The sequence below is a fragment of the Chenopodium album genome, chromosome 6 (assembly GCF_948465745.1).
Source record: "Chenopodium album chromosome 6, dcCheAlbu1.1, whole genome shotgun sequence".
Classification (NCBI taxonomy): domain Eukaryota; kingdom Viridiplantae; phylum Streptophyta; class Magnoliopsida; order Caryophyllales; family Amaranthaceae; genus Chenopodium; species Chenopodium album.
In genome coordinates, this window is record NC_137839.1 from 3727739 (window position 1) to 3750358 (window position 22620).

Below are 22620 nucleotides of genomic sequence, written 5' to 3' on the forward strand. Positions count from 1 at the left end.
TTTATGTTAGGTATTAATAATACGGAGTATATTTTATATTATTTTATTAACTAGATACATTTTACAAATTTTTTGTTTTTTTTTTTTAAAAAAAATATTCATTATGTAGTTTAATATATACAGGTACCTGGGTACTTAATCGGTTTCGTTTCAAAAAAAATAGAGAAATGCAACTAGTTCCTTAATTTATTACCCATAATTCGAGTTTGATTACCATTTTGGACCACCAATTCCTAATTAATTTCGATTCTAATTCCGGATATTTGGAATTTTTGCTCACCTCTGGTCTGATCGTCAAAGTATTTCACATGAAACACCCTCTTGTAGTCTTCTATACTATATTTAAAAAAAGAAAAAAAAAAATAATGTAACCTCCATGATAGTGGTATAAAAAGAAATAAAGAAAGGTATCACTATTTCCAACTTCACTTGCTTCCATTTTATCCCCATAAAATTCCCTTTCACTTGGTTTCAGTGTTAGTGCTCTCTGCTACTCACTTCACTTCACTTCACTTCAATTCTCCCCACCCTAAACTTCTCTACCTTACCTTCAATTCATTTCTTCTTTTTTTCCTTTGCTTCGTTTTCTCAATCTATTCCTCTCTCCTATTTTTCCATCTTCCTCCATTTTTTTCCTTCACTGTTTGATTTCTCCGTAATTATTTGCTTCTTCTCCAAGTTTCTACGGTTAGTTTTTTGTACTTCCTATATTTTTTTTGTAATTTTAATTTCTTTATTTAATAATACAGTTTTCAACTATTGAAAAACGCAACAATTATTATTTCTGCAAAACTTTTTTTTTTTGAAAAAATTATTTCTGCAAAACTCAATCCATGAATATCCACTATTTTTTTTTCTTCAGATTTTCAACTGTTTCATTTTCAATTTTTCTGCAAAAATTAATCAACGGTTTTTGAACGAAATTTAAATTCCTGCATGAATTTTTCGTTTTTTTTTTGAAAGAATTGATCATATTTGATTACTGGAAATATTAATTACGGAGTATTAGATTTAAAAAAGACGATGAATAAATAAAAAAGATGTTGCAATCAAAAACACAATGTCAACTCTGATTTCTGCAAGATCTCTAATCAGTAATGGCTGCATAATAAAACTGCAGCAGCTGCTGCTACAAGTCTAATACTACTACTACTACTACCATATTTCTTAGATTTGCGTTACTTGATACATTTTCTCTTTCCTACTTTTGATCGCATTTAATTTTCTTCCATTAACAAATTAAATCTCTGGAAATGATACGACTATTTCGACTCGAACTTGGTCGTCTAAGTAGCTGCAGTTTTTGATGTTGTTTCAGAGATTGGAGTAGAATTTTTTTATCAAGTATCATCAAAAGTGGAGAAGACTATACGACGTAGTTTCCTACAGTCTAGCTACTTGTTGTGATATTAATGCTAAACGGCTCTGCTGCTCCTGCTGTTGTTGCTGTTGCTTAAGTTTATAAAAGTTCAGGAGACGTTAAATCATAGTTAAAGGTTTGTTTATTATCTTGTTCTCTTTTCATTACGGAGAAATTTATCGATTGATGATTGTTAACTTGCACGCGCGTTCACTGTCTAAATTATCATACGTGTTTAAGGGTGTTTTAGTCGTATTAATTACTTTCTCCGTCCCTTAATACTAAGCCTATTTTGAATTTAGAGATGGAGGGAGTATTAATTAGTTACTCCGTAAATGACTACGGAGTTGTTTTGGTGTTGTAGTGGTACTCCGTTATTCATAGTCATTTACGAAGTTGGTTTTAAATTTATTTGATGTGTTTTGGAATGTGGATATAATTTTATGGCTTGTTCATAATGTACTCCGGATGCAAGTCCGGAGTATACATGGTTAGACTGAGCCTACTTAATTAATAAGAGGAATTTAAAGGAGGGTACATTTTTGAGGTAATACTCTCTCCTTAAGAAAATTAGGGAGTGTAATAGAATAGTGAAATTTAGTTGGTTAAAAGTGACTATAAACATAGCACACCATAACAAAATGATGAGATTTTTGTTGATTAAAAATAAATAAAGTACAATAGTTAAAAGAGTAAATGTGAATGAGATTTTTATTTAGAAGTATTATCTGATAATGTAGTAAAATTACAAATATAGTCAGCAAAAGTGGTACACTAGTTCACCCCTAGAGACTGGGTAACAACTAACAACAGTCCTGTTTTTACTGCTGCTACTACCTTAGATTATGTAATTTCATTTTCAAATCTGTAGCTATTTGGTATTTTCTGAAGCTTAATTCTATAAATTTGTTTGTTAGGGATTTGTCCTTTTTAGATGGGTAATAAAATTCAAACACTACCATATCTTTTGTAGCAGAAGAACTAGGAAGGCGTGTGCGAGGATATTCTTTTGTTTTGGCATTTATTGAGCTTATTATATAAACGTGAGAGTGAATAAGAAGAGGGGGCAGTTATTTATTTAGAGAGAGAAGTTGAAACACATGTGTGGAGTGACCTTTTTTGCGTGTTCTTGTGGGTTTGGATATTATTAGTAGCTTATGCTACGGTTTATTTAACACGCCCAAGGTAAAAACTTTTTTTAAAATGAAAATAAATTATTGGGTTATTGGTTGTATCATGATGTTCCTACTTTGTATTTTTATTTACTACTCGTAGGTCTCGGACCCCTTTGTTTTTTGAGAGGTTAACGAGTCATATGGTGCAAACAAAAAAGAACAAATGAAGTAGTATTAATTTGTTTTTTTGAGAGGTTAATGAGTCATATGGTGCAAACAAAAAAGAACAAATGAAGTAGTATTGATTTGTTTTTTGAGAGGTTAACGAGTCAGTGCAAACAAAAAAGAACAAATGAAGTAGTATTAATTTGTTTTTTGAGAGGTTAACGAGTCATATGGTGCAAACAAAAAAGAACAAATGAAGTAGTATTAATTTGTTTTTAAACTCACTCCCCGGTCTCCTTAAGTTTTAAGACTATTACCGTATCACTTGTATGTTTCTCTTTGACTATTTTGTTATCATGTTATGAGTAACAGTCATGATCACAAACCATGTTTGTGCCTTTGCGGAATTGCGGCTGATGTGGGTGGGTGGTTTGCAACTAGTGCAGTCTAGTATTATGTTCGCGGCAAGCTTGAAATCCTAAATGGTGTGGTTGTGAAACGATGATGCGAGTGAGATCTAAAATTATACCATGAGTGATACCTTTAGCTTGAGCCCTTTTTTCATTACTTCTATGTGGTTCTTTGTATAGCAAAAAGAAAATATGGGCCATTTTTTTCATGTGAGTAGCCAAAAAGTAGGGAGTGAAACACTGCATTTATACCAAATGACAAACAAACCTATGTGAAGTATGGGGAAAATCCTGAGGTAGAATTTTGTCAAGGATAGTGCTGTCATATACAGTATAACATACCAAAAAATAAAAATATAAATATAAATATAAATGGTAGAACTACAAAAATAAAATTGCTGAGTACTGTTTTTATTTTTTATTTTTTTTTATTTTTTATAATTTTTTTTTTATTTTTTATTATTATTATTATTATTTTTTTTAATATTTAAATATAGAGGGGGAAGGGTTGAAAACTTAAAATTATCTTTTTCTGCATGCTTTGCTGCAAAGTGATTATTGCTTGTCTCACATCATACATGTAGTGGAAGAACCAAGGGTTAGAGTTATGAGCCGTCCTATACATTACTATAACTTTACTTTATGTAGCTAAAATTTAATGTGATATTTTAAATCTTCCTCAGTTACTTGATATAGGGTAACCCGTTTGTTGGAGACTTGAAATTAATACTATGTTAGGTTGTAGTAAATTCTAAGTCATGTCTCCATATTTAAGATTGGCTCATTATTATCATTAAAAAATTCTAAAGCAGAGAAGTCATTTGATCTTTGTATATTCAATGTCAGCATGTCATCAAACATCATAGTTGGGTACAGGACTACAGGGTACCACTCCTTATGATCCTTATGATCAAAGCTATTTAACCATTGTGGCTTAACTTAGGAAGTTACAACTCTTTCAAATACTCCGATCCGTTGTAGATTTTGCCTAATATTTTGGCAGTAAATTAAAAAATCCGAGTACTTGACATGTCTAAGCTCATGCCAAGATTCAGGATGTATTGGTTAGGTGAAAGGTGGATGTTTATCTCTGTAGAATAATACATTCTTATGGCAAAACGTACTTATCATATCTAAACTCATGTCAAGATGTAATTGCTTTTCGTTTTTATAAGGATTCAAGTTCTAATGGTTGTAGCCTTGAGGGACTAATTGTTGTAGTCTTGTACTCCTTGAACTGCTAATTGAAGTTTCGAGTTTAGCTTGAGTTATGGCGAAGTTGAGAATAATGGTGCATTGGTGCTAGTACCAATTGAGTGAGTCTACAAAGTACCTGTAACTAATAATCTGATTAGTTTGTAGCTGGTTTAAGCTATTTTATCTCTAAGTAGTACCAAGACCTGGCTTTAAAAGATGGTGGTCAGAACTGCACTTAAACCCAAGGTTATCATGCTTCAGGACATTTTCTTTTATCCAAGGGATTTACCCAAGAATATTGCTAATTCTCCCTAATTGGCAATTTCACTTCACATGTCAATCTAATTGGGAAGGGAGGCTCGCTTAAGCTTTATTACATGGATAATTTGGGGTCATCAAAATATATTTGTTTGATTTATACTCATCTAGAGGTTGCCACTACGCACTCTAGTCTAATTTGGACTTTTGGAGGTGTAATATAGGAGTTAGTTGAGTTTTTCAAGGCTAAGATGAACAAAGACTTAGGAAACGAGGTGATACTTCTATATAGCTACTCATTTAGTTATATTGACATACCTATCTTGGGTACGGGAGCCAGAGGCTATGTGTATCTACCACGGTGATCATGATGATAAGCCGTTAACACTAAACAGTGACTGGAGATTAAGATGATATTCAAGCATAAAGTTACAAATGGCTAAGACGATATACAAACATAAAGTTTCTCCATCATATTGCTATGTAGTATACAATTAGTCACTTTGTCCCTTACAATTTTGTTGGATATGTTAATTCAATAATTGTTGTTGAAGTAAGTTTTTATCATATGTTTTGTGGAAGATAGTACTATTATTGCTGGGCTTGCTAGTTTTGTTTTGTTTCCGAAGAGGACGTTAGTGGCCCAGTTATATATATGTTGGTCGATCCTTATACAAAAAAGTACCAACTCATTGTTGTGAACTTAGACTACACGAGGCTCATAGAGCTGATGAAGGGAGAGGAACTGAGGAAGGGAGAGAGGGACAGTACAATCCAAGACAGTGGGAGAGAGGGATGAGAGAGACAGCACCAACGGCCCAAATAGAAATTTGGTCTTTGGACTTTTGTTTGTAGTTGCAGAACTGGGCTTCAGGCTTAAGACACCAATGACAAAATTTTATGTTGTTTGAAATCCGGTTTGTCTGTTTTGTTAAGGGTAGGTCCACTTTAGTGGTTTAGCCCGATCCGACCGAGTATATTGTATTAGAGTATAGATTTTTGATCCGACGGAGTATGTTGTTTGAAATCCGGGTTTGTCTGTTTTGTTAAGTGTAGGTCCACTTCAATAGGAGGTACTCCGTAGTTGATTGTGATTTTTGATTATCTATTGCTAAACGAAATACTCTGTATGAAGTAATTGTTAGGATGTTCCTGAAAGTTTAAGATTTTTTTTTTTTTTTAAAAACTAATTAGATGATGTTTTCCAGTACTATGTACGTCAATTAGTTTGTCAATTGTCATGATTGCTGAGACTGAATTTGTGTACCGGGGACTCCATTTGAATATGTATTTTTGTATTAATGTATTTGCTGTAAGCCTCTCACTGACTCCTACACGTAAATCATGTGAAAGGACAATAAGTTCAAAACATAATTTCATCCTACAGTAGTTACTGTTTACACTAGTATTTTTGTACAAAAAAAAAGTTGTTCAAAATATCAAATGGAAGGATGTTGGCCACAGACCACAGTAATATAATGATTTGTCCTAGGTTAAATCTCATCACAATTTCATTCTGTTAAAACATAATCCTTTTATTTATTTATGTATTTATTATTATTTTTTTTTATGAAATTGAAACATTATCCTTGCTCATGTGATAGGTAAATTTCATGACTAAGGAGTAAGGACCTAAGGTCCCCAATTATTTCAAACGACTTGACATAAGGCTTTTTTTCTTCTTCTTTAGTTCCTAGTATTGTACTCCGTAACAAATTAAGAGGCATTTTTTTTAAATCCCGGTGTTTAATAAATAGCGAAATTCATTTCAATATTGAGGGAGTAACTTGTACTCGGTAATTGATAATATTTTCAAATACTAGTAAGTTGAATAGGGAAATCATTGCTCTCCTGTCTTATGTGAAAAAAATTTCCCCACTTTACTTGATGGTCACAAACCTCAACCAAAGAATTTCCTGCAAAAGAAAAGGAAAGCAAGAAAATAGCAAACAAAGTTAAAAAAAAAATATAGAGAGAAGAGTCAGCTCATTTAGCAAAAATAAAGCTTTAATTTAGTACACAGTGCTGACAATGCTACAGTTATGATAACAAAAGCCAAAGGAAGAGAGCAGAAGCAGTAGCATCAGCTGAGGAATTGCAGATGCATTGTGTCTGGTTACTACTCAACAAAATTACACCACTACTACCTATTGTTATTGTGGACCAAATTTATTACTTTCTCTCTCCTCAGTTATCTAAATCTCTATACAACACACTACCCTTTTGCCCACTGATATTCCCCTATTTGCTGTATTGTCTCCTTCCGTTTTGTCACTGTTAAACAGATATCAAATTTAAGTTGGTAAATTTTTATCCTATACTCGGGTGTAATTTCATGTGTTATCTTGCCCGTAGGGTGGATTCTTAATTCGGGTGTAGAATGGACAACCTTTGAATAATCCAAGGAAGTCTCTCCACTTCCCATACCATAGGGGACCACTACGCCATTTGGAGTTTTGAAACCATATGATTAAATAATTACTTAATGTAATTCTTTTTGGTAAATCCCCATGGAAAGAAAAGTAAATTCTTCTTCCCACTTTTTTGACCATGGAAAATGGTGTTTTTGCACGGGAAATTCTCTCTCGTGTCCAGTTATTCCCATACATGCACTTTGTGTCACTTCTTTCGAATTATGGGTTGGGGGTAAGTTTTTGAGTTACTAATTAAATAGTAAATTGCATATTATATAGTTTTTGTGAAGTTGGGATTGACGTAGAATAACGTTTAAGAATGTTCAGAACATAATTAATAATATAGTGATATAAAAAATGTAGTTTATGTTCTGGGTTTATTTGTCTTCTTTCTACCAAACAAATCTATGCTATTCTTTCTTATTCTGGGTCTAGTGAGAAGAAGAAGCTGGTTAGATTTGAGAAGGAGAACTGTTCTTGTTTACTGAGCAATTCTAGTTAAAAATTTCTACTTTTCTGTCAGAAATCAGGTGAATAGTGTTATAATTTCAGTTACTATATTTTATATTTTCTCAAATAGGTTAGCAATTGATTTCCAGTTGAAGTTGTATTATTACTACCTCTGTTTGGATTTGGTTGTCGTGTTACTAATTCGGACTTAAATGTTTTGCACAAAGGGTTATTTACTTATTTTGCATGATTTAAAGGTTTGCATGTTGCCTGGTTTTTGTTTATCCATGTTAAAAAATTTCAACTCTACTCAGAAGCTGTTCAATTTTCATGTTCTCCTGTTCTTTTGGCCTTATTTTTATGGTGTAAAGTCAGTATACTAATTGCCCTAGTTGCTTTTTCCCTTTGAAACTGAAGCCATATTAATTTTGGTAAAGGAAGTAATTTACTGTGCCATTTACTCAACTCTATCTTCTACCTGTAAAATTGTCTATTGCATTACTTCAAAACTAGTACTTAAAAAGTGTTAGAAGACATAATTTCTAAACTTGTACTTTCTTTTGGGAAACAAAATACTTATGTTACAGAGATGCCGAATCGACATATAAGAGACCCGGAGCAGAAGCATATGATCCCCAAGAAACCTGTGGAAAGCAGCTTAGTGATTTCGTTGCCATCTAACAAGTCTTCCCAGTGTGCTAAAGAGAGATTGGAAGATGCTCCGAAAAATGCTAAGCGGAGGAGAGGAAGAAGAAAGACAAAAGGTGCCATTGTGGAAGATTTACCCGCTGACGGGAAACTTCAGTTGCATGCTGAGCCTCCCACATCAAACAAGGGCATTGTGTTCCAACGAAGGCCGGGTTTCGGTCAGTTGGGCACTAAGTGTGTTGTTAAGGCGAATTATTTTCTTGCTGAGTTATCGAGGTCGGATTTATGTCAATATAATGTAAGTTTCTAATATCCAGATTAGGGCTGTGCTTTTTAGGTGGATAGTATTCCTAGTAATGAAGGAAAGTGATTAATATTCTCTGTAATTTTCCAGGTTACTATAACTCCTGAAGTAAAATCAAGTAAATTGAATAAAGCTGTCATGGCTGAGCTTGTGAAACTTCACAGAGAAACTAACTTGGGTGCAAAGCTTCCTGTTTATGATGGTAAAAAGAATCTTTACACTGCCGGATTACTGCCTTTTACGACGAAAGAGTTCAAGGTTACATTGCTTGAAGAGAGTGAAGGGTTTGAATCAACAAGGTATGCTGATTCTTTACCTCCTGTTTTATTTGTCATGGTTGATTACTTGTGGAAGTGCTGCTAATTTGTTACTCTTTGCTTTAGGAAAAATGAATTCGAGGTTAAAATCCAGTTTGTTGGTTTTGCTCGAATGCATGAACTACATGAGCTTCTTGCAGGTAAACAGGTTAAAGCACCTCAAGAAGCTCTCACAGTAATTGATACTGTCTTGAGGGAAATGGCCGCAAAAAGGTGTGTGCTTTCTGAAGTTAAATTATTCTGATCTAACACAAATGCACTGCTACTTTGTAATGACTAATTTTTACTTTGCCCTATAAAATTGGGAAACATGAAGGTATTTACCATTTGGAAGATTATTCTATTCTCCTGATATTCAAAAGCCTCATCAACTTGGTGGTGGTTTACACTCTTGGCGTGGCTTCTATCAGAGTGTAAGAGCCACGCAGATGGGGTTGGCCCTGAATATTGGTGGGTGCATCTCTTATTTTGCATCACTATTTGATTTTTTTTCCACGAGTTATCTGCTTTATCTTTTCGGAGTCCATTGTCACACCACTATTTTGATTTTTCAGATATGTCAGCAAGCGCATTCATTGAAGCACTCCCAGTAGTTGAGTTTGTAGCTCAAATATTGGGGAAGGATGTACGTTCACGACCATTGTCTGATGCAGATTCTGTTAAGGTATAGCGTTGATGTCTTATGAACTGTTCCAAATTTGAGCAGGACCTCTATGGCCAGTGATTTGATGAGTTCCCTGCTAATATTTTCAGCATAAAGCACCTGTTTTTCAGCATAAGGAAAAACATGAGCTTATCAATCAGATTAACTTATATGTATAATTATTGCAATAGGCCTTCTTCATCGGATAATGATATTAGATACAAAAATAAAAAAAGCTATGCTGTGTATTTCAAGGTACAGTATAACTATGCTGATCCCAGACATGTGTTTTAAGGCTACTGTATTATGATCCTGGAGTCAAAAAATATAAATGCAATGGATTAACAGTTGCTTGAGGATTCTAGTCAACAAATTGCAATGTAGATATGCATAAAAGGAGGTTCTAATTGGTTTAGGATATCAACATAACATATTAATTGAAATTGAAGTTATAATTTGGTTTATATGTGATGCTGACTCTCATGCATGCATATGTGCAGGTTAAGAAAGCACTTAGAGGCATCAAAGTGGAGGTGACTCACAGAGGAAATGTACGGAGGAAATATAGAGTATCAGGATTGTCAGCACAGCCTACCAGAGAACTAATGTATAGCCATAGTTCTCGTATCTTCATTATTGTTTCCTTAGCACTTTGTTCCTAGTTGATTATATCTTTTTACCCTTTTCCTGGCAGCTTCCCTGTTGATGAGCAAATGAATATGAAGTCAGTGATTGAGTACTTCCAGGAGGTGTATGGATTTACCATTCAATATGCTCACCTCCCTTGCCTTCAAGTAGGAAATCAAAAGAAAGTAAATTATTTGCCGATGGAGGTACGTCATAGCTTTAGTTAAGAACATGTTGCTTTCAGCAGCTATGTGAGTGATTTACTGATTCTATGTTTCTTTATGTTTCATAATAGGCATGCAAAATAGTTGGAGGACAAAGATATACAAGAAGATTGAATGAAAAACAGATAACATCTCTACTCAAAGTTACATGTAGACGACCAAGTGACCAGGAAACGGATATTTTGCAGGTCCTCAACATAGCTCTCTTTTGTTCTGATTCATAAGGCATTAACTACTGAAAATCATTTGCGTATTTTTCGTTGTACAATTATCTCCCAAAAAAATACTCTATGATGATGATCATGCATACGGAGCTGAATGACATGTATAGATTACGTTGATTACATAGTGATTTTATTGCTTTTTACTGCAGACTGTTCACCAGAATGGCTACAACCAAGATCCCCATGCACAAGAGTTCGGCATAAAGATAGATGACAAACTTGCTACGGTTGAGGCTCGTGTTCTTCCTGCTCCATGGGTTTGTGTTCCATCTCATCCTTTTTTTTATTTTTTATTTTTAATTTCTCTCTTCCATGTAGTTTGACAAATTTAAACTGAATACACGCATTGGAACCATTTTTGTTGTTAATAGCTGAAGTACCATGATACTGGAAAAGAGAAACAACACTTGCCTCAGCTTGGTCAGTGGAATATGCTAAACAAGGTAAGTGGTCTCTATTGTATGAAATTTCATCTATATGGATTAGAAGTGTTTGTTAAGAGAAAGGCTGTTTGATTTGATGATATAGAAAGTGATTAATGGGAGCACTGTAAGTAATTGGGCTTGCATCAACTTCTCGAGAAGTGTACAAGAGACTGCTGCTCGTGGGTTTTGTCGTCAGTTGGTGCAGATGTGTCAAGTCTCTGGAATGGTAATGCTTCAATTATTAATCATAAATAGACTCCATGGCTCCATTCCAAAGTGGTTATTATCTTTAAGTTCATATACTCCTGTTGATTGTCCTGATTAGTTTTAGAATCCATATTTAAAAAATTACCTTTCACTGTTCTGACTGTGCTAAGATTACCTAGCTGAAACATTAGTCAGTGCTCATGGCATGCATGGAATTCTATGACTCCGTTCAATTCAAGTGAAAGATTAAATAGTTTTTTTTGTTCTTTGATGGATTAAGTAGAAGCCTGATTTCTAGCCCTTGAGGACTTGAGGTTCCTTGAATAAGTTGTTTGAACTGATATCTTCACTTCTACTTTTAGGAGTTCAACCCTGAACCTGTGATCCCTATCCATTCTGCAAGGCCAGACCAGGTGAAGAAGGCCTTGAGATATGTATGTAATGCGGCTGCAAGCAAACTTGATGGAAAGGAGCTGGAGTTGGTTATTGCCATTCTACCAGACAATAATGGCTCTCTATATGGTACATAACTGCTTTTGATCCTTATTAGGTTCTCAGGCCTTCACCTCAATTTTCTGTTAGAAATACTAATTTTGTTCCTTTGGATACGAAATTTTTATTTCAATTTCACTATAATCTATCCCAGAGATTTAGTTCTGATGCAAAAAAATCTTGCACTGCAAAATGGTAGGACTCATGAAACATATCACTGACTAAAATTGTGTTTCTTCTAGGTGATTTGAAGCGAATTTGTGAGACGGATTTGGGATTGATTTCGCAATGCTGCCTAACCAAATATGTCTTGAAAGTTTCCCGGCAATACCTAGCGAATCTGTCCTTGAAAATTAATGTAAAGGTATGCATGATGTTGTATCTTATACTGCTTAAAAGCAAGGCTTTGTGTACCAAATCTTATATGAAGCTAATGTGCAGTTGGGAGGAAGAAATACAGTCCTTTTGGACGCTTTGAGTTTGAGAATTCCAATGGTTAGTGACATCCCAACAATAATTTTTGGAGCTGATGTAACTCATCCAGAAAGTGGGGAAGATACTAGCCCATCCATCGCTGCTGTAAGAAATTCATTTCTTTAATATGTAGGAAAGGTTATGTATTCATATGTTAGATCTATCTAATTGTTTTTTCACAGGTTGTAGCATCTCAAGATTGGCCAGAAGTAACAAAGTATGCTGGTATGGTATCTGCTCAGGCACACAGACAGGAAATTATACAAGATCTATTCAAAACCTGGCAAGACCCGCAACAAGGAACTGTCAATGGAGGCATGATCAGGTTTGCATTGTGACCTAAACTAAGATTAGGGATAACTCAGCTTAAGATTGTTGTTTTACATCCAGCCAATTTGTGAAGTGCAAACTACATCTTAGAGTAGAGATTCTGTAAATTATGCCTGGCAACTAATTATCCACTCTTAGCACTCCCTAACTAGCCAATGGAATTTCGCAGCTATAGATGAACACACTCAATTTTACATTAAGTTGTTTATCTGATTCTAGGCACAGTGACATGGCCATTAACACTTGATACATCATTTTGAACAGAAAATATGCAAAAATTTTGTGTAATGGACCAGTCTTACTCTAGGGTTTGTAACAGTGTCTGGTTACTCTGGTACTCATAGCTGATTCTTGTTCACATAGTGCGTATGAAATGCAACAGTTTTTTTAATGGTCCTTTTTTCTTCAGCTAACATGTTATGTTAGTGATGAGCATGAGATTTTCAATAATGTAAATATCAAAACTCAGTGTTTGCTGTGTCGTTGCATAGCATATAGTAGTCAATAATTCAATATGATATCCAGTGCTACATGCTCTTGTTAATTTTTAAATGGTGTATGTACTAATTCCATGCTGCTGCAGAGAACTTTTGCTATCCTTCAAGAGGGCCACTGGACAAAAGCCGCTGAGGATAATATTTTACAGGTAAATAACCTTTACTCAAATCTTTCAAACAGCACTAGAAATGATGACAGGAAAACTTGATTTATGATTAGCAAAAAGATGTCTTAAAAAAATAAAAATGGCAGATATCTTCTTGAAAACTATTTTTAAATGTCTATCAATTCATCTAATCTGAATTATTACCTGAGCAGGGATGGTGTCAGTGATGGACAGTTCTATCATGTTCTATTGTATGAACTTGATGCCATTAGAAAGGTATGCCCAAAACTTGATTATTACTTTATAAGCATCATAAATAATGCTTTTCCAGTGCATAACTTAAAGTTTTTTGTAGGCATGTGCATCACTGGAACCTGGCTATCAACCTCCAGTGACTTTTGTTGTGGTTCAAAAGCGTAATCATACAAGATTATTTCCAAACAATCACAATGACAAGAGAAGTACCGACAAGAGTGGGAACATCTTGCCCGGTAAAATCCAGTTCTTTTTAAACCGAACTAATCTGTTTAGCTCAATGCCAAATGATGTTTAGTAACCATAAAATCATGACATTTCAGGTACTGTGGTAGATACTAAAATATGTCATCCAACCGATTTCGACTTCTTTCTCTGCAGTCATGCTGGGATTCAGGTGAGATTTTAGGCGAGATTAAGATTAAAGTCCAGGTATTATGTATTGTCTTTTAAAATAACAACGGAACCACTCCTGATGATTTTTCAGGGCACCAGCAGACCTGCTCACTACCATGTACTCTGGGATGATAACAATTTCACAGCCGATGAGATACAATCTTTAACAAACAACCTCTGTTACACGTAAGAAGACACCCCCCTCTTATATTCTTATAAATGAAACTTCTCTCGTGCATTCTTATAAAAATTGGTATTGGTTTTTATTGCTGTAGGTATGCTCGCTGCACACGGTCTGTCTCAGTTGGTAAGATGATCGTTTATCTTATTTATGTTGTTTTATGTTACATAATATGATCATAAGATGCAAAATTTTATTATCCAAAATGCTGTTGTAGCATGGAATTTTGTGTGATGTAAACTGATGGTCTCTTTCTTTCGTACAGTCCCTCCAGCATATTATGCCCATCTAGCAGCTTACAGAGCTCGATTCTACATGGAACCTGATAGTAGTGATAGTTCAGGGGGATCACATAATTCGCGCGCAAACAAAGGCCAAAGCTTCCGCCCGTTGCCAGAACTGAAGGATAAGGTCAAGAATGTAATGTTTTACTGCTAAGCGTAGATTGACAGTAGATTAATCAGATGTGTATAGTTCTCATGTAATTATAGTTGTAGTGACTAGTGAATAGTGCATAACAAATTTTGATAGTTATGAGAAGCTTTTGCTAGTCCTTCAATTATGAATGTCTAAGTCATATATCCTAGCTTCCACCCCGAGAAAAACATTATATTGAACTCATCGGGATACAGTTGCAAATCTCCTGAACAGACTGTTGAATGAAACCACACGAAAAGTAATGCGAGGCAGTACAGATAAGGCCTTCGATTTGAAGGTATAGATGAATGCAGAATAGCAAAACAAACTTATGTGAAACAATTACGTAGTATTACATATGGTGAGCACACACATCTTCAAAGAATGAATAGTGAATATAGCATGAGAGAACAAAATAAGATAAATATCTCCATCTATATTTCAAATTTCGAGTCTTTGCTACCATCTTTTAGCATATACTTTCATATAGGTCTAAGAGCCTGTTCTCATTGACTGAACTGAACTGAATTGAGCTGAACTGAACTGAAATGAATATTTTATAAGATAAGGAAATTAGGAACGGAGCTGAACTGAACTGAACTGACCTGAACTGAACTGAATTTCAACGCGAGAGAAAAGACCCTAATTGTCTAAAATCATAATTTATTATAGATTACGTATGACTATGACTAGATATTAATGTCACCCAAATTAATCGATAATATCAGTAGAATCAAGTGAAAACTAAACCCTACAAGATTATAGCACATCAATTTTAGGTAAATTAAGTTTTATACTTTCAGGCTCTGTTATCTTAAGCTTAATTTCAGTTTAATTTAGCTGTAATCAGTTTAGTTCTTTATTTCTTTCTCTCATAAATAATTCAATTTAGTTCAGTTCAGCTCTAATCAGTTTTGTTAAGCTCAGTAAATTAGAAAAGGCCCTTAATATACTACTCCATTAGTATAATAGAAGATGCATTATTAATTTAGACCTAAAATAGAAGCCATTTCACACTAATATGGTGTTTGTAATCATGCTTATTATCTCTTGCACCTTGATCTTAAAATCCCAAATCATTAACATAATACTAATACAATTTATTTTACACATACAATTCACACTTACATCTCCTTAAATTCTAACACAATAACACTAATACAAAATCATTTGCAAATAATAAATGTAATGTACTTATTTTTTTAGTACAAAAAGGGAATTATAGCTTTCCTATTCTTTGGATATTCATCCTTAAACTTCTCCAAATACCACTTATGATTAGCCATTGCCCTAGGCACCAAATTACAAGAAGTATACAAGAAAAACCCAAACCCGGCCCATGACCAACTCATAATAGCCCAGCCCAACCACTCAATAATCTCACCCAAATAATTTGGGCTACTCACCAACTCAAAAAGCCCACCTCTTGGAATCTTATACCCACCACCTTGGGCCTTCAAGCCCACCAAAACCAAATCCGACTTCAGATTTACCACCATACCAAACCCAAAAACCATCATTCCACCGGAAAACCGCCCCCAAAACCACTCATCCAAACCATAATCACAATAATTCGAGATCCACCTAGTCTGAACATACGAATTAAGCAGATTAAACGAGAAAGCCATTAAAGAGACCGAGATCGGAAAATCGCTGGTGGTTTTCCGGCGAAGACGAAGAGGGTAAACGACGGTGCGGTGGAAGTAGTGGAGGAGGAAGACGCAGAGGAGAGAGAAAGATCGGAGGGAAGAAGAGAATTGGCCAAAAGGGTAGATTAGGAGAGAGAAAAAAATGGTGGGACTTTCCATGAGAAGCCATGAGAGCCACGAAGGGATGGTGGGGCCCCACCCTGAGCGGCGGTGACGGCCGTAAGGGGCTTGGATGAAGTGTAATGCGAGGAATGTTGGGAGGGAAATGAGGTATAGGGTTAGGAGGCAGAGGTGGTAGATGGTGGCGTCTACGGAAGAGGCCGAGAGCGGCGACATATTGGTACGGTGTAGGATCCTACTGAATCGGCACCTCGGAAAATCGAAAATTAAATTTGATGGACAAATTATGATTTGAAAGCAGAGGGGAGTAATGAGGGTTTGGGGTGGTTGGATGGGGAAAAATGAAGTGGAAGGATTGAGTGGAAGTGGGATTAGTTGGTTGGATGGGAAATTTTAGGATCTTTACTGGTTCTTGTACTAAGGAGTACTAATTATGTGACCCATTAGTCATTAGTTCATTACTAATTTAGTCATTCTCATTAAATTGGAGTTGATAGTGTCCTGTTATGTTTGTATCGTGATTTTGTATTCGTGTTCGAAATTAAATAGATCTTGTCATAAAAAAATAAAAATAAAAAATTGTTAAAATTGATCCGTTAATGTTAACACTAATCTCATTTTTAATTGAACGAGTTGTATTATATTAAATCTGTTAATCTATTTAATTAAATGCGTCAAAAAGTTATTCAAAAACAAAAAAAAAAAATGTGTTGAAAAGTCTTGATACTAACATATTTAGTTCATGACTTCTTATTATATTGTTGTTTGTCTTACTCTGATCTGTAGTTTTTAACAACTATATTTAAACAAATAAAATTAATCAAAATAGGAAAAAGATTGTCCAATTTTAATTACACGGAGTATTTGATACTCACTCCGTTGGTTAGACTTGACTCACATGTCAATGTATGAGTTTTATCATTAATTTATACAAGCTATGGGACACACTTTAATTGCGTGTGCAACATAAGAAATTAATATGCATGGCTCGATTATCTTTTTTTTTCCTAAAATATTATCTACCTTATTCTAATAAAAAAATAATATTAGTGGGTTTATAAATTGATGAAATCATAGAGGTTAAAAGGTAAGATATGAGTACATTATAATTTTCATGCAAAATATGATTTCCCTCAAAAAAAAAATTAAAAATAAAATAAATTAAAGGGTGGTAGTTTTTTTTTTTTTTTAAATGGTAGTTATATTTTTTAAATTATGGTAGTTTTCTTTTGAAAATTATAAAAGATGAAAGGGGTATTTTGGGAAAGTGAAATTTATCACCCGAAACCCCCTTTCACTTTAAATATTACTATAGATAATTGAAAATTAATTAGTTACTCAATTAATGGAGAAAAATTCCTTTTTTAATTTTTTTTTTTAGGAAAATTCAATTACATATATACTTATATATGTAGTCGTTTCATTCTTATATACAACAATAGTTTTTTCATTATATATAAATATCTTACATAAATTTATAGAAAAATATAGAAATCAAAGCTAATACATAAATAATGAAAAAGTCAAATTACGCCAATAACTCTATAATGAATAAAAAATTCCATTTATAATTGCGATTAATCATCTTATATTCAGATTAAAATTGTCTATACATATAGTGTCATTTTTTTTAATAAAAATTGATTCATAAATAAAAAGCTGTACAACATATACAAAGAGATTTATAAGTTATAACTAATAAATGTGGAGTACGTGACAATTGAATTATATTAGACATCTCTTCAGCAAAACTACGATCGTTATTGTAAATCATACATTTTTCATACCCTATTTTATATCGCTACTATATTTAGATAGTGAATTAGTGATCGTATCATGTAGTATTTTACTCAATTCCTTAAAACCCTGTATAGCACCTTGTTTATATGAATTATATCCAATGGTAGAGACGTTTTCGAAATAAAAAACATAATTTCCATTAATTTCGGTAATTAGTGGAAAAAATTGGCAACTTTGCCTATGTGCCTTGCATTGCAAACTGGCTCTCGTAATGGTTTGCAAATTTTGACCATAAAAAATACTTTTGTTTGGGGGGTTGGGGAGGATGAGTAGTGTGTGAATAGGGACCTCAAGTCACTTACTTTTACAAGAGTTTTGACAAAATAGGATTGTCTATTATTTTATGTTTATAGATAATAGATAACTTTAATTTATGTTTATAGATAATAGATAACTTGATAAGCCATAATATAAAGTAGGAGTGATTTCCATATAAATTGTTCAAAGATTCAAAAATTCCCAAATTACATTTCTTTTACAAAAAATTCCCCACATACCGTCCAACTTAGGGATGGCAGTGGGTCGGGTTAAATGGGAGACCCGCCCTATCCCCGCCCAAGTGGGGCGGGTATGGAGGGAGGTTTGGCGGGTGATGGGGCGGGGATGGGTAGAAAATGTGTACCCGCCATGGGTGATGGGGCGGGTATAGATTTTAGAGTAGACCCGCCTCATATTCGCCCCGCCCCGTACCCACCTCATACCCGCACAATATTTCTTTTAGAAGAGTTGAAAATTTATGAAATTTGATACCTCCTAAGACCCAATAAGCTTGAATAATGAAAGTCCCAATTTTTTTAACCTAATTTGATATAATCGTCATTAATATGATACAATAGAGCATCATGGCAAAGGGTTTGGGACGATTTTAGGGCAGATATGAGGTGGGTATGAATATCCAAGTGGGTGATGGGGCGGGGATGGATCCTATCTTGCACCCGGTGGGGCGGGTATGGATGTGGATATTGTACCCGCCACGGGTGGTGGGGCGGGGATGGGTATAAGATTTTTAGGCGGGTATGGATATGGAGGTACCATCATCCGCATCCGATCCGACCCGCCCCATTGCCATCCCTAGTCCAACTCAGTATTTAAATTAATAATTTTTTTTTACAATTCACTAGTAAACCGCTAATTGAATTAGCGGTTTTATCCTTTATGAAACCGTTAATTCAATTAGCGATTTTGTGTTGATTGGATTTTTTTAAAAAAATAAAAACACAACCAACTTGCTTATGTGGACGGTATGGAGGGAATATTATTTTGTAAAAAAGGTGTAATTTGAGAATTTTAGCCTTTTTAAACATTATCTATGGAAAACACCCTATAAAGTAGTGTATTTAGAATTTAATCAAATGTTTTTCAAAATGTTAACCATCTAATAATGTATAGTTTTATAATATCATCTGTTACATAACATATGTAATACTCCGTATATGCATATGTGCATACAATTACTTAAATACAACTTGTGAAGTGATATAATTGGCCCGCCGGGCAATTAACCACATGTCGTACTATCTACACATATAAGTGATACGGAGTATAACACTTGATCAATCAGTAAGTCCGTATCCTTTTAGAGAACGAAGTTGAGTTAGGAGCTATCATCATCTATATATACAGTTGTTTTAGCTAAAAGAATTCATTGACAACTTTTGATGTTAAATAAATCATAATCATTTCTTTTCAAAAAACATACTTCTTCCGTTTTAATTTACTTGACCTCTAGTCCTATGACACGCAATTTAAGGAGTTAATTAAAGAAGACAAACGATATTTTTTATACAATAAAATAAAACCACCAATAAGAGGGACGAATGAGGTTTAATCTTCTTTAATCTCTTCCTTAAATTGCGTGTCAAAAGGCTATAGGCCAAGTAAATAGAAACGGCAAAAGTATATTGTACTTTTTTTTTTTTTTGAAAGACAAGTATATTGTACTTCGTACCTAGCAAAAGTAGTAGATTATAAGTAGTGGCTATTTGTTTATTCATACATCAATATAATATTCTTAAACGATTTTCTATATCCTAATGAAAAACAAAAAGAAATAAATCTAGAATTTAATTTATTTCTTTGATTAAAAAACGAAAATGCACCAAACAATTACAAACATATATAATTTAATGATGGTTTTAATAATTATATAAAGTCATACTATGATGACGAAGATGAAGAAGTTGATCCATCATTAGTCAAACTAATGCCATCCTTATCAGTCCTCACTTGCCAAGCAGAAGCCGCAATTAACGGGCGATTATGCCACCCTAGAGTCAAGCACCCGTCACTCTCTTGTACACTATATCCTTCGCCCGAGCACAAACTTAGTAACATGTTCGCTTGTTTAAAGGCGTTACGTCCCATATGTAACGCCTTAAACCCGGCTTGGATCAATCGACCTTGCCACTTTATTAGTGGCTCGTGTCTTTCGATCCTAGCCGACCCTTCACAACATATTATGTTACATATTTCCCTTTGCATGTACGTCTCGGCTAACGGCTTAGCGGCTTCGAGTTGACAAGCCTCTAACGAGTCAAACATTGCGGAATAATAATGTAACGTTTCCGTGAAACGTACTAGGAAGTCTGGTACGTTATGGTTTGCATCTTGTTCTACCACGGTAACAATTTTCGGGTTTAGACTTTTAATTGACTCGAGAAATTGGTTAATGTTTGTGATAAGTAGTCGATGGAGTTGTAATATGAAATTAACGGCTATAGCTTCTTCGGGACTTGTTTGGAACATCCACGGCTTGATGTCCTCGAGCCGCGATGTTGTAACAACTCGAAATGAGAACTTAACATTAACTGACCGAGCTAGTTGGGCTAGCCTCATCCCGGTTTCATGAAAGAAGTCATGACCATTCGATGTAGATGGGCTAATCGCGGTTAGCTTTAAGGATGGTGGACCGCCGGGCCTTAGAGCCAAGGCTTGGATTAGAGCCGGCCATTGCAAGCCGTGCATTAAATTAAAGTCGATGACGTGTACATGGGCTTGGCCTTCAAAGGCCTCTAATATGGCTTGGTTAGCCGTAAAGTGAGCAAATTTAAGGTAAGGACAAGCCTCATAGAAGTGATGATAGAGTACCTCATTAGACACGGAGCTCGGCCCGGCTAGGCTCGGCTGGCATAGGCGCCGGCTCAAAGCATCAATGAAGTAGCCGGCTACCTTGCCAATCCCACAAGCCGTATTGACACGTGTCATCATCCCATTGGTCATCTCACCAATAAGCGAATTCGCCAATTGGAATTCGCCACGTTGTAGTGCATCAGCACAAGTTAACAAAGCATGGACTAACCTTATTCCAACATCCTCCTCCATGTCACACACTAGCTGACTCTCCCCACTTAGCTGCTGCTCATCAATCTGGTCCGTCCACGTGTCACCAATCACCTTCATCAACTCATTGGGCACCGGATCAATATAAATAAGGCCCGGGCCAGACCCGGGCCCTAGAGTTGTAGGCAATGACACATGTTCAGGGATGAACGTGTTGACCCATGATGTAACCCGATCATAGCCGATCAACTCGTCCATATCGGATACCGAATGTGATACACCAGAGAGGTCATAGGACCTCATGACATTACTATTATTAGAAATAATGGGATTAGTTGAACGGAAGATATATAGTGTACAACCACTTATATACTATTTATAGTAAGTATTAAAAGTGGGCGGGCCGGGCTTAGTGAGAAGGTAAGAAAGAAAGAGAGAAAATAGAAATGTAGGTTATTAGGAAAGAAGGAGAATATGAAAATGAGAAATTTGGTGAGATATTATTTTGCACATAATATAGGCACATATATAAACCTCTACGTGAAATGTATGTGTAGTGTTACCACGTGAACTATGCACTAGTTAACGAGTCAAAAAAAAGCTAGTTGAGTTTATAAAATGCTTAATTATTATTGTTTGGTTTGCAACTATTGTTTAATTATAATACTCAATAATTACTTACATAATTTTAGGTAATTTTTATTACTTTTATTATAAGTGTGTACGTATACACGTTTATTTTGAAAAAATTTAACATCACTAGGACAGCTTACGCGTACAATGCGTTCGTCATAACTAGCCAGTTCAAGAAGTCTTTTCGATTTGACCTTATGTTACAATTTAGTTTGTTGTTAGTAGCGCTAATGAGGTAAAATAATAAATAATTTAGGCGTATAAATGTCCACACACTATTTTTAAGAGTTCAAATTAAAAAAAAAATAATAATAAATAATAATAAAAAAATAAAAAACAGTTAGCATAAATGAGAGCAATTAATAAAACTGTAGTCATACGCTTAATTTTAGTTTTAGGACGAAAGTAGCTTAGGTAGTGATAAAAGTTTTATTTATGCAATGACTAAAAGTGATTTTGAGATTCAAATGTCGTGAATGTCGTGATTACTGATTAGATAGAGAAGTTATAAAGCTTTGTCTACTAAATTAACCAATCAATTTTTGGTCCAATTAATTATCATTATTACAGTATTATTATGTTTATTATTCATAGTTAGTTGTTAGAGAGTCCAATTCATCATTAATTAAGACGATTAAGTCCACCATAACTTATTTGGTTGAAAATAGTACTCCGTACTATATTGGTGAAAGATAACAATGTCACATTTTGAATATTTGATTTATGGAGTATTTTTCATTGAAAACAATGTTTCTTAAACTTCTTTTTACTTTGAGTAGTAAATTAGTTGAATTAGGAAACAAAGGCTAATCATATTAATCTCATTGATGTTTTTTTTTTTTTAAAATGATTATTGTTAAGTTTATCATGAACATACGATTTAACGAGTATTTAGTAATTACTAATCTAACGACTAATAGTTTTATTGCCTACACATAATGAAGATTATAATTTACAAAGGTTAAATTTCAAATTAATTTATAAGACTATTGTACTAGCTAT

General features: G+C 34.4%; 3 protein-coding genes across 5 annotated transcripts; 1 reads left to right on the forward strand and 2 right to left on the reverse strand.

The window, feature by feature from the left end:
• The first annotated feature begins 484 nt into the window (after positions 1 to 484).
• On the forward strand, positions 485 to 14279 carry LOC145635621 (protein argonaute PNH1-like). Of its 3 annotated transcripts, XM_081686937.1 has the most exons (24): positions 485 to 687; positions 1319 to 1496; positions 7957 to 8315; positions 8412 to 8620; positions 8705 to 8851; positions 8955 to 9088; positions 9193 to 9302; positions 9782 to 9888; positions 9976 to 10114; positions 10204 to 10320; positions 10506 to 10613; positions 10728 to 10799; positions 10885 to 11007; positions 11351 to 11510; positions 11723 to 11844; positions 11922 to 12059; positions 12137 to 12279; positions 12868 to 12930; positions 13101 to 13164; positions 13244 to 13379; positions 13467 to 13540; positions 13631 to 13725; positions 13815 to 13846; positions 13986 to 14279. In XM_081686937.1, the coding sequence occupies exons 3-24, from the start codon at positions 7959 to 7961 to the stop codon at positions 14156 to 14158; spliced, it is 2823 nt and encodes a 940-aa protein (XP_081543063.1). In that variant the 5' UTR covers positions 485 to 687; positions 1319 to 1496; positions 7957 to 7958; the 3' UTR covers positions 14159 to 14279. The 3 variants fall into 3 exon arrangements, with proteins under 3 accessions (XP_081543063.1, XP_081543062.1, XP_081543064.1); XM_081686936.1 differs by lacking the exons at positions 485 to 687; positions 1319 to 1496 and adding an exon at positions 6897 to 7151; XM_081686938.1 differs by lacking the exons at positions 485 to 687; positions 1319 to 1496 and adding an exon at positions 7299 to 7449.
• An 824-nt stretch (positions 14280 to 15103) lies between these two features.
• LOC145634309 (steroid 5-alpha-reductase DET2-like) lies at positions 15104 to 16319 on the reverse strand. The gene has a single exon (XM_081685728.1). It carries the CDS (start codon positions 16120 to 16122, stop codon positions 15340 to 15342), a length of 783 nt encoding a protein of 260 aa, XP_081541854.1. The 5' UTR covers positions 16123 to 16319; the 3' UTR covers positions 15104 to 15339.
• Positions 16320 to 19783: 3464 nt separating this feature from the next.
• On the reverse strand, positions 19784 to 21288 carry LOC145634310 (protein SLENDER RICE1-LIKE 1-like). The gene has a single exon (XM_081685729.1). It carries the CDS (start codon positions 21286 to 21288, stop codon positions 19864 to 19866), a length of 1425 nt encoding a protein of 474 aa, XP_081541855.1. The 3' UTR covers positions 19784 to 19863.
• Between the last annotated feature and the right edge of the window lie 1332 nt (positions 21289 to 22620).